Source organism: Lissotriton vulgaris, chromosome 2_1, assembly GCF_964263255.1.
Source record: "Lissotriton vulgaris chromosome 2_1, aLisVul1.2, whole genome shotgun sequence".
NCBI lineage: Eukaryota > Metazoa > Chordata > Amphibia > Caudata > Salamandridae > Lissotriton > Lissotriton vulgaris.
In genome coordinates this window covers 330,993,628-331,005,981 of record NC_141687.1, presented here as the reverse complement: position 1 = coordinate 331,005,981, position 12,354 = coordinate 330,993,628, and the positions used below count along the sequence as shown (strand labels likewise).

The window sequence follows — 12,354 nt, the reverse complement described above, 5'->3', positions numbered from 1 at the left end:
TCCAAAAAATGATTTTAAGTATGTTCAATCAAGAATTGACACTTTCAAATTCATAAGAAAGCTTAAACTAATGAAATTTCATAAACTGAAGAGTGCGAATTCTAGAGCATCTATTATTGATACAATTAGTCAACCTAGTGCTGCTTTCCAGATTTCTGATGTTCCAATGCTAAGAACTGTGACTGATTCGGCTGAAATAAATGATGCAGAATCTATTAGTACTCAGGAGGATTTGTTGGGGATGGGTATTACTACATGTAAGGCTGTCAAAACGCATTTTCGCCCACCCTCTACTTTTATGCCTATCATGGTTAGAGATGCAATTGATGTATTTGGTGATTGTGTGGTTGATGATTTGAAGAATCTTCATAGAACTTGTTTGTCTAAAAACAAACGTAGACAACATAGAGAACAACAATATTCACGCCTTATAGATAAAATTAGCAAAGAAAAAAACATCATTGTTAATAAAGCTGATAAAGGTGGGAATGTTGTTCTCTGGCCTGAGTGGCCTCGGGCAGCATATATGGATGAGGCTAAGAAACAGCTTAGTGACACTAATTGTTACAAGCAGGTAGCCTTTCCCACTTTACTTAAAGTTAAAGAGAATGTTCTAAAAGAACTCTTGCAGTGGAAGAGGGAGGGACTAATTAATAAGGATGAATTTAATTTTCTTAAAACTGAGTTCCCTATTACTCCCACATTATACCTTCTGCCCAAGGTCCATAAACAAATCATGCCAGTACCAGGCCGTCCAATAATCTCTGCTCAAGGGAGTCTATTGGAGGCCATGTCAAAATATGTTGATTTCTTTCTTCATGATTATGTTACTAACCTTCCATCGTTTATCAGGGACACAGGTCATTTTTTGGAAAAATTAAAAGAGGTTGAGTGGGAAGAAGATTACCACTTTCTAGTGATGGACATCTGTTCATTATATACCAGTATCGATCATCTGGCTGGTTTAAATGCTATAAGTTATTTTTTATCAGATAGAAATGTCTGTTATAATGAACACACGAAAATGTTGCTGCGTATGACAGAGATTTGTCTCACCAACAATTTCTTTATTTTTAATAAGGAATTGTACTAGCAACTGAGAGGTGTTGCGATGGGGGCGTGCTTCTCCCCTAGCTATGCGTGTTTACACGTAGGCTGGTGGGAGAAGCACGTCCTAGCTCAGACCTTTAAGAAAGAGCTCACTGACCACGTCATTCGATGGTGGAGATTCATCGATGACGTTTGTGTCATTTGGAAAGGTTCCAAAGAATCTGCATTGGAGTTTGTGAGTAGGATTAATGTCAATTCACTTAATCTTGAATTCACTGCTCAAATAAGTAACATAAAAGTAGAGTTTTTGGATGTTGAGATTTTTATAGAAGAGAGTGTCATCTGTACCAAACTACACAGAAAGGCTACATCTGGTAATTCAATACTCCATGCCAATAGTGCTCATCCTAAGCACCTTATTAAAAGTATCCCTTATGGGGAGTTTTTAAGAATTCAAAGAATATGCAGCAGAAAAGAAGATTTGAATACTTGTCTTACTGAATCTAAGAATAGGTTTCTCGCCAGAGGATATGAACCAAAAATTTTGCAACTGCCATTGGCCAAATTGAATAAAGTGACCTCATCTGATGAGGTTTCTAATTCAGAAGAAGCTTCTCCAATTTCTTTGGTCCAAGCAAAACCTGTGGTGAGGCTCATTACCACGTTTAGTAGTCAAGAAAGAGAAGTAAGAAAGATTGTTAATAAACATTGGCCTATTTTAAAAACGGATCTAGTATTAGCTCCAGAACTTGCAACACAACCTACAATCACTTTTAGGAGAGCACCCTCTATGAGGGATGCATTGGTTAGAACTAGCCCTGAGTCAGTTGGTTCTGTTAACTGGCTCACAAATAAGAAAGGTTTTTTTAAATGCAGTTCATGCCGTGCATGCAAGTTTGGGACAAACAAACAGACTTTTACTGATCCTTTTTCTAATATGCCTAACCAAATTGCAGGCTATTTTACGTGTAAAACTGATTTTGCGGTTTATATTTTAGAATGTAGTTGTCAACTATGCTATGTCGGCAGCACAAAACTTCCTGTTTTTAATCGTATTTTGCAGCACTTACGGGCAATCGTTAATTCAGACCCCTCTTATCCGGTTGCCCGACATTTTAAACTAGTGCATCAAAATAAACTTCAGGATTTGAAATATTTTGTTATTGACTCAGTTCCTAAGTCTATAAGAGGAGGAAATCGTGAAAAGAAACTTCGTCAATTAGAAAGTCAATATATTGTGCGCCTTAATACTAAAATGCCAAATGGGCTCAATACTGGGGAAGATTTAGTCAACTTTCTCTAAACTACTCATTATAGTCTGTTAGGTTTACAATCAATTTGGAGATGTTTCTATCTATTTTTTACCTATATGATGAAATATTATCTTTGTGATTCTGCTGCTTATTGAATGGATTTTTAATATTAATCAAATTTTATTTATATTTGAATACTTGTGTGTGTATATATATCATTGTTGAGTTTTAGACATACAAATGTAATATTTATTGTACTTATTGGCTATATGTATTTTACTCAAGTTTTATGAGTTTTTATTGGTTTAACTGGGTTCTTAGTTTTACTAATGATTCTCTGGCAGGGGTATAATGAATTGGCCACATATATAAATGTTTATTGTGATCTATATTCTCTCTATATATGATAGCTATATTACAGATATTTAATGACGCTAGATATAACTCCAAAATTTATATCACTGTAATTTCCCAATATTTTTTCGATTGGCCTATGACATCATGTGTTGCTGTATTTTGATATGTTTTTTCGCATCTGCTCATCTGATTTTAATTGAATTTTTTGGGGCTAATATTGTGATAATTTTTACATTTAGTCCTTTCACTTTGGGTGTACCTTCTTATTGGCTCTTTGTTTTCTTCTGTGGTATATTAATTTCATTGTGAAATAGTTATTTGCGGATATTCATAATTGATTAGGGCACTTGCCCTGGATTTTCCATTGATTTTTATGACATTGTGTGTTATTTATTTAGCACTTTAAAATTATAGTCTGCTCTCTATTTCTATACCATATTGGGAGTGTGTGCATTGCAGCCACGAGGTATTTAAGGGTGTGGGCTTTTCAAGGATGTCATGTGATCAAGACTGGGGTGACCTAGTCGAAACGTGTCATGTTGATGGAAAATAAAACAGCACTTTAAAAGAACTACCTTTCGTTGTGGTCCGTTCCTGTTAAGAAGCGTTGGGGGAGACTTTTGCCCTGGTATGCTGCTTCTCAAGGACTTGTTTGTCATATATATATATATATATATATATATATATATATATATATATATATATATATATATATATATATATATATATTCGCTCCAATTCCACAAAACCAACAAATATATATATATATATATTTATATATATCCCTTGGGCAGCCAAGGTGGCCGAAGCATACGCTAATACCGTATTGACTAAACATCTCCAGTTGGCCAACATCCTCGATATCTCCCAGAACGGGTTTCGGGCAGGTCATAGCACCATGACTGCTCTACTTGCTATGACTGAACACCTTCGCTCCATGCTCGATGCTGGTCAGACCGCGGCACTGGTCCTACTTGATCTCAGTGCCGCGTTTGACACGATCTCGCACGCAGTACTGCTACACCGCCTGGAAGAGGCTGGGATCTCGGACATGGCCCTCGTATGGTTCAGCTCATTCCTGTCAGGCAGATCATTTAGGGTCGCTACACCTTCATTCAAATCCCAAGCTTATCCTACTGAGCAGGGAGTGCCTCAGGGGCCGGCTCTCAGCCCCACGTTGTTCAATCTGATTGTGCAGCCGCTGGCTGCGGTCGCCAAGCACTGGGGCATGACTATGGTCTCTTATGCTGACGACACGCAGCTGGCGGTTGCGCTTTCTGGGGAATCTGACCTCGAGGCCTCTAGGTTCAGGGACGGTCTGGCAGCAGTGGCTGGCTGGATGACAGCTAACTGTCTCCAGCTAAATGCCAATAAAACGGAGGTCTTAATTGTTGGCAAAAACAGCTATCTATGGGGTGATCAGTGGTGGCCTTCGGTCTTGGGCAAGACACCTGTACCAGTGACTGAGGTAATAAATCTGGGTGTATGGTTAGACCCCTCCCTCAGTTTCTTTGGACACACCAAAAAAGTTGCTGCCACGTGTTTTGGCATTCTACTTGGGATCAGGCCAATCCTGAAATTTTTCGATACTCCCACTAGACCGCTCATAATACAGGCCAGCATATTATCCTGGCTGGACTATGACAGTTCTCTCCTGTTGGGGGCTAATCAAGCTGAAGTTACAAGGATGCAGCGCGTTCAGAACGCTGCCGCTAGAGCCTTGGTGGGCCTACCTAGGTTCTGCTCGGCGAAGGAAACCATCCGGAAGCTCCACTGGCTCCCAATGGCTCAAAGGATAGAATTTAAGACTCTTTGTCTATACTTCAAGATTCTCAAACAGTCCTCCCCTCAAATCCTTGAGAACCTGTTAACATCTTACGTTCCCTCCCGCTCTTTGAGGTCTATGGGCCAAAACCTGGTAATAGTACCACGTTTCAAACGTTATAGAGGCGGTGGGCGGTCCTTCCGCTATCTGGCGGCAAAGCTTTGGAACTCCATCTCCTTTCTTTTAGGAAGGCGATCAAAACGCACCTGTTCCAGCCTAGGCCCTAATTCGTTGTTTGCTCCTGCCACTGTATCTGTTTCCTTATTCTCTTCATGACAGTCTGTTTTTTTTTTTCTGATGGTCAAAGCGCCGGGACGCCCCTTTGCTGGGGCAGCTGTGCGCTGTAGAAATGTAAATAACATAACATATATATATATATATCTATCAAGAACTTCGTTGCTTGTACCAAAGACTGGAAACAAAATAACGAAACGGACCCAACCAGGTTTCTTTAGCGCATATTTTTATTCATCGTGCACCCTCTTGTCCGCCATGACGCGTTTCGGGCCCTGGAGCCCTTGATCACATGACATGGTCGTGATTCACCTCGTGATTTGTAGTACAGGAAACGATCACATGATCCCAGGCCTATAGAGATAAACAACATACTTCAGCCTAATCCAAAGCTTTTAAGCATTGAAAGAATTTTTGCGTTAGCATTTTCATTACTTTATAGTATCTTTTTTTGGCAACTCCCTCATTGTTAATACTCAAGAGACATGTGCAAAATTCACAATAAATATATAGAAATGTATAAAATATATATAAATATGTGCAAAGTTGCAATTTTAAAATATTAAACATTTTCCATTTTAGCAGCAATAACATCTATATACACCAACACTATTTTTAGTATTTCATTGCATATACACACCTTTTATAATATTATCGAAATTTCTGAACACATATGTAAAATACATTGAATCCATATTTGTTACATTCGATAAATGAAGTAATTTGTGGGCAAAGTTGGCAAATAAAGTGCAAATATTGGCCGCTAAACTCTATTCGGTCTGGACTTGAGTATGGCATGAGGGAGGGTACTTTGTACTTCGCCCAAGTGGGCTTTATTGACTTCTTGATTACTGCTACTACATTGCCTGGGAAATCAATATTGATCCTGTACTTTAAGAACAAATCGTGTGGTTTCTCATAGTGTATAATTAAACTGAAATTTGTTTAAAACCAGGCAGTACTAGATGTTTTATTAGTTTTTGTTAGCGCCGTATCCTCTTCCTGCTTCAACATTCTTCGCATGCTCAGAAAAACATTTCGCTGGATCCCCACCGAAACAAGGAAAACAGTCACCCATGCTCTGGTCACGAGCCGACTAGACTACGGAAACACCCTCTACGCAGGCACTACCGCTAAACTCCAGAAAAAACTCCAACGAATCCAAAACGCCTCAGCCAGGATCATATTAGACATCCCACGCAACGAACACATCTCTGGTCACCTTAAAGACCTACACTGGCTACCCGTCAATAAGAGGATCACTTTCCGACTGCTAACCCACGCACACAAATCACTCTACGACATCGGACCAGAATGCCTCAACTCACGACTGTCCTTCTACACCCCCTCTCGCCAACTACGTTCTTCCAGCCAAGCCCTCGCCACTGTACCTCGCATCAACAAGACCACCATGGGAGGCAGATCCTTCTCATACCTGGCTGCTAAAACATGGAACTCACTCCCCGCTTACCTTCGCCTTACCCAGAACCACCTAGCATTCAGAAAGCAACTTAAAACGTGGATATTTGACAAGTAATCCTCCTCCCCTTTCTAAGCGCCTTGAGACCCTCTGGGTATGTAGTGCGCTATATAAATTCTCTGACTGACTGACTGGCTTGCCCAAAACTGCTACTGGGCATAAGTATCTCTAGACCGATCTATAACAAATATCACTTTATAATTGATATTTAAAGACATGTATATAGATCTTCCGTCGCATTAAGGCCATTTGGAGTCTTGGTATCGAGCTCCAGAATATATCGGGTTTCAAGTAGTCTTAAATATGCTTCCCTGTTGCCCCCTCTACGAAGTGGCTGTACCATGTCAATTGCATAATACTTGAGGCAGTTCACATCTCCTCTGTGGCATAAGTTCACATGTCTTGCCACAGGGTAAGCTTCATCATTATGGGTTACCGCTCTCATGTGCTGCAATATGCGCTTGTGTACTTGTAGCTTGGTGCTACCCACGTAACACAGCCCACAACCGCATTCCAATACATAAATAACATGATCCGATTTACATGTTATCTTTTTCGTAATTGGAATCTCAGCTTCTTTGAATGGGGACCTGTATGATGTTTTGTTTTTTCCTATGGTACATGCCTTACACACGGCGCACTTTAATAAACCCTTGCTTTTTCCAAGCCAGTTATCCTTGATTGATACTTCTGGGCTGCTCTTTACCAGCATGTCATTCATGGATCTGGCGCGACTGTACGTTATTGCTGGAAAATTCGCCACCGTTTTTCCAATCACAGGGTCCCCTGTGATTATACGCCAGTTCTTTCTGACAATGTTTTGTAATTGCCTGTGTTGGCGACTATACTCAATAATGAGTCTAGGTTGGCTACCAGCATTCTTTGTCGCTATATGTTCTACCTCCACATTTACTTCTGTGGTGGGAATAATCTTAGCTTTATTGGCCCTTTCCATTGCCTTTTGCACCAAACTCTCTGAATAGCTTCTTTGTAAGAACCTTGTTTTACTGTCATTTTGTGCTGTTAGACAGGCAGCATCTGTACTACAGATTCTTCTAATCCTCAGCATCTCCCCATAGGGGATGCTTCGGATTAGGTGGTTGGGGTGCTGACTAGACGCATGGAGGACTGTATTGCCCGCAGTTTCCTTACGATGTAACTTGGTCTGCAGTTCCCCTCCTTCTATGTATACTTCTACGTCTAAAAAATTGACCTTGTTGTCACTTATAGTACCTGTGAAGTTCAAATTTAATTCATTGTTGTTGATGTCTTTGATGAATTGTTCAGCTTCACTAGATGACCCCTTCCATATTATAAAAAGATCATCTATGAATCTGTACCACGCTGCCACATTGCTGGACATAATCTCTGCAAAGGCTTTGCCCAGAACCTGCTCCTCCCACAGCCCCATGTGTAAACACGAGTAACTGGGGGAGAAGCAGGCCCCCATTGCCACTCCCCTCAATTGCTGGAACATTTGGTTTTGGAAAAGAAAGTAATTGTTATTCAAACACATTTCCAACATCTCCATCAACATTTTGTTATGTTCCAACATACATACTGGTCTTTTGCTGAGAAAATATTTAACTGCCCTCAACCCATCAACATCGTTAATACTCGTATAGAGTGCAGTTACATCCAGTGTGATTAAAAAATATTCAGTTTTCCACACTATTGTCTTAATTTTCTGCAAAAAGTCCATTGTGTCTTTGATATAGGATGGCAAGGACTTTACAAAATCTTGAAGGAAATGATCAATATAGCGGGACTCCTTTTCAAATGTCCCACCCCGGGCCGAAATAATGGGCCTTCCCGGTGGTTTAATACTATCGTTATGGATCTTTGGAATTAGATATATATATAATATATATATATATATATATATACATATATATTCGCTCCAATTCCACAAAACACAATTCCACAAAACCAACGGGAGCATTCACAGGCGGGTGCGGACTTGTGGATTGTGGACACCGCAAATTTGTTTTTGCTCCTTCCCTCGAGCTTTATCAAGGAAATCCATACTCGCGAGGGACGTTCACAAAGATGTTTTTATTCTTTACACGACCAGCAGCAACATACGCGTTTCGGCGAAATGCCTTTTTCGATGTTACCGACACTCCAGAAACCTCATGTTTATCAATGTTTTGGCTCACATTAAAACAGTGAAAGGACTATCGGCAATGTTCTTACATTAGCTCCATCTTTAAACATCCCACTTCTGAACGACATGTATACACATAGTTACAATTCTGAGTTCAAATCGAGGTTTACACTTGTCATCCATAACTGTAATCCGTGCATGTTAACACATTTTACAGTTCTTTGCAAATATATACCGCATGTATCTTACTGCCTTGCATGACGCGCATACCTTATTCTTTGTTTTCTATTGCCGTGTATCTGCTTTCACAGCACCTCTCATTGATTAACAAGAGATGACTTGTAGACATTTTGTGCAATTTTGCAAAGTACTTTGTCCTAACATTAATCTTATATTAGGCAGTTAATTGCAAGTGTTCTTCATAAAGCGGTGGATCGGCTAGTATCCTTTCAGTGTAATAGCAAATCACCTATGATAGCCAGTCTTTACTTGCCATTCTACACATCCTATTCTATAAGAGGCTGCAGTAATAATACATCTATATCCTCATTTCTCATGTTTTTGTTTTCAGTTTTATCGTGGTTTCAAGAGTGTCTAACAACTAAATTCAATTCATTCTAATTCATTATATTATCTTGTTAGCCAACTAGATAAATGTCACTTCTAATTAACATATGTTCATAGCAAAGCTAATAAACAAATAAATAAGTCAGCATAAGAATGAACAAAATACAGACGGCAAAGAGCAAAGAGCAAAGGGCCAACGGCACAAAATAAGAATGACTAGATTACTAGTACTGGGCAGACTCATGATGAACAGGCACAACAAAATTACAAAGATGCAGTGGACATATAGTATTTGTACTGACAGCAATGACCTCATGCTCATGTGCCTATATGTACTGCTAATTCTTCTACACTGTTTAATCCTCGTGGGTATTTTGTAAGTAAATCAATTATGTACCTGGACTCTAGTTTACATAATTTGCGGACTCTGTCTCCCCCTCTTACACTTCCTCTTCAATGAACACCCTCAGGTTCATATAGTCCACTGCCACTGGACTTACAGAATCTGAGAAGTGTAAGTTGACATCATTGATATTTAGCAAACCGATATATCCAAGAGCCGTCTCAACCGTACCTTGCCATACGATGAACAGGTCATCAATACCATTTTATTAATGACCCCTTCTCACTGCCCTCCTTGTAGGTTCTGGGCACCTGCTCCTCCCACCTTCCAACGAACAAGTTTGCATAGCTGGGGGCGAAGCAGGTGCCCATCACCGTACCAGTCAGCTGTCTGTAATACCTATCTTCAAATAAGAAGATGTTGTTGTTAGGACAGAATTGTATGAATTCTATCAACATCAAGTTGTGCTCTGCATACCGCAATTGTCGTTTATCTAGGTAAGATCTTTCAGCTTTTACCCCATCTCCATGATCTATGCATGTATAGAGACTGGTGATATCTAATACCATTAATTGTTATATGGGGTCCCATGTCACTTTAGCAATCTTGTTCAAGAAATCTTTGGTGTCTTTAATGTAAGAATCCAATTGGGCCACAAAGGAAGATAAAAAATGACCGATGAACATTGACAAATGTTCTGTCAGTCCTTTCAAAGCTGATACGATGGGTCTTCCGGGCGGATGTAAACTGTTCTTGTGTAATTTGGGGATATGATAAAAGGTGGGAGTCACAGGATTTGAGCTACGTACCAAGTGCTCATCAGGCCCCAACATCTTCGTGTTATACCATTTGTGGATTAGTTGATCATAAACTTTTATTTATATTTTGGTAAAGTGCGTTGGTGGTTTTCTGATAGCACTTCTCATCCGACAATTGTCGTAAACCCTCCATGATATATTGCTCCCTAGTTTGTAACACTACATTTCCCCCCTTGTCCGAGGGTTTTATTATTGTGTTCTTATGCTGCATCAAGTTGTCAAGCGCAGTTCTCTCCACTCTGGACAAGTTACATATAGCGGTTTCCATTTTGGTGTTATTCTTCCGCCTAAACTTCAAAAGATCGCTTACCATTGCTTCCGAGAAGACATCGATTCCATCATAAGGTATTTTTGGATTGAAGAGTGTAGTGGGCCTAAACTGACTTTCTTCTCGATCTTGTTCAATTCCCACTTCTATGGCTCTTTCTGCCATATCCTTGTTGGCTACACTGTTTCTAACCGCAGACTTTCAAGGAGTTCAACTGCTACCAAATCTTTTCCAATTAATAAGTCTGTGTCAGTTAACCTTGTGGCTGTCATTTTTGAATCTTTCACACTTGATATTAATTTAAAATACTTGTGGAGTTTTAACCTACGCACAAAGTTGAAAAGATCAATTCTGGTCTGCGTATTTCTAAATGATTGCTCGGACAGAACGTTAACCCAAGGCTTAGAACCTTTTCTTCTGTTTTAGTGAGAGTCTGATCCTTTAAATTGACCACAGTCAGATTCATCGTGTTTATTGTCTCTTCGTTGTCCTTCTGCGATTCACCCATCTACGTGTCTTTCTTTTTCCTGCCTCCCCCAGCTCGTCGGGTTTTTCTTCGCTTCTTTCCGGCGGTTTGTTTTTGCCCCTGCGTAGTCAGTATTGGCGGATTATTCGGAATTCGTCGTGGAAAAGAGTCTGCATATTCCTCCTTTCCACGGATCTTCCAGCTTGTTAGTCACCTGACTCAATATCGGTGACCTCCGCTATGGATGACAAGTGTAAACCTCGATTTGAACTTAGAATTGTAACTATGTATATACATGTAGTTCAGAAGTGAGATGTTTAAAGATGGTGCTAATGTAAGAATATTGCCGATAGTCCTTTCACTGTTTTAATGCGAGCCAGAACATTGATAAACATGGCGTTTCTGGGGTGCCGGACACATCAAAAAAGGCATTTCACCAAAACGCGTCTGTTGCTGCTGGTCCTGTAAAGAATAAAAACATCTGTGTGAACCTCCCCCGCGAGTGTGGATTTCCTTGATAAAGCTCGAGGGAAGGAGCGAAAAAAATAATAATAATAATATATATATATATATATATATATATATATATATATATATATATACCCATTTTTGTAGATCAATAGTGAAGCAATTGTAGATAAATAGTTATGACAAGATTCTTTTTTATGAAATCACTTATATCCCTGTTAAAACATAGACTAATGTAACTATCAGTAATATGTAAATTTGTTAAGCGGAACTAATGAATATCTATATATTATTTATTTTCAAACATAATTATTCTACACATTTATACACAGCAATACAAATACATAGGTACATATCCATAGTACAAATAAATGCTTATACACAGAGAGATATGCTGTATATTTCTATCTGTTTACCTATGGTGGTTATGTGGGGAAGAGCCAATTCTTGAGTAGTTTTCTAAAGATAAGGTGGTTAAACAATTTCTTTTCCCTCCTCGCAGACCTTCTGAGAAGCAGAGATGCAAAGCCTCGCCCAGACTTTTACTTACGCAAGAGTCCATCTTTGGAGTCTCTACACAAGCCTCTGCCACTAGGCTACAGTTCCAGAGTGTCCTCTTTCACTGGAAACCGATTTATACCTCAGAGCAAGCTCAGGTGAGAATCATTATCTTTTAGGTTACAGGAAAAGCAAATAACATAAGATGTTGTCAATGGAGAAGCAACAAGTTACTGGACTATATTGGTTTATGGTGCTTACTATGCATACACTGCAGGACTAAATTACTTGTAGGTGCTGAGGCACTAAGATGCTATAGTTTGAAACTAATTATTATTATTATTATTATTATTAATAACGAATTTTGTACCGCGCACGGTTACCCAGGGGCATCCCAGCGCTTATAGAGACCTAGAGCAAGCTGCCATTACAGAGCAGAAAGAGCTAAAATTATTCCGGAAATAGATAGGTTTTCAAATGTTTCCGGAACCTGAGAAGATTTGGTTCAGAACGTAGTGAGAATGGGAGGGAGTTCCAGGCCCGCGCTGTATGGATGGAAAAACTCCTGCCACCTGAACGGGCTCTCCTAATTCTCTTTGTCTGAAGGAGGTGTTTGTTGT

At 39.6% G+C, this 12,354-nt stretch overlaps 1 protein-coding gene across 2 annotated transcripts in view; it reads left to right on the top strand.

Annotated features, from left to right (window-relative positions):
- SPECC1 (sperm antigen with calponin homology and coiled-coil domains 1) overlaps positions 1-12,354 on the top strand; it is a 1,296,450-nt gene that overhangs the window by 752,375 nt on the left and 531,721 nt on the right. For both annotated transcript variants that reach the window (XM_086955068.1, XM_086955069.1), the window contains one exon: positions 11,739-11,892. In XM_086955068.1, coding sequence (XP_086811194.1) covers positions 11,739-11,892 — 154 coding nt within the window. The remainder of the gene's footprint in view (positions 1-11,738; positions 11,893-12,354) is intronic.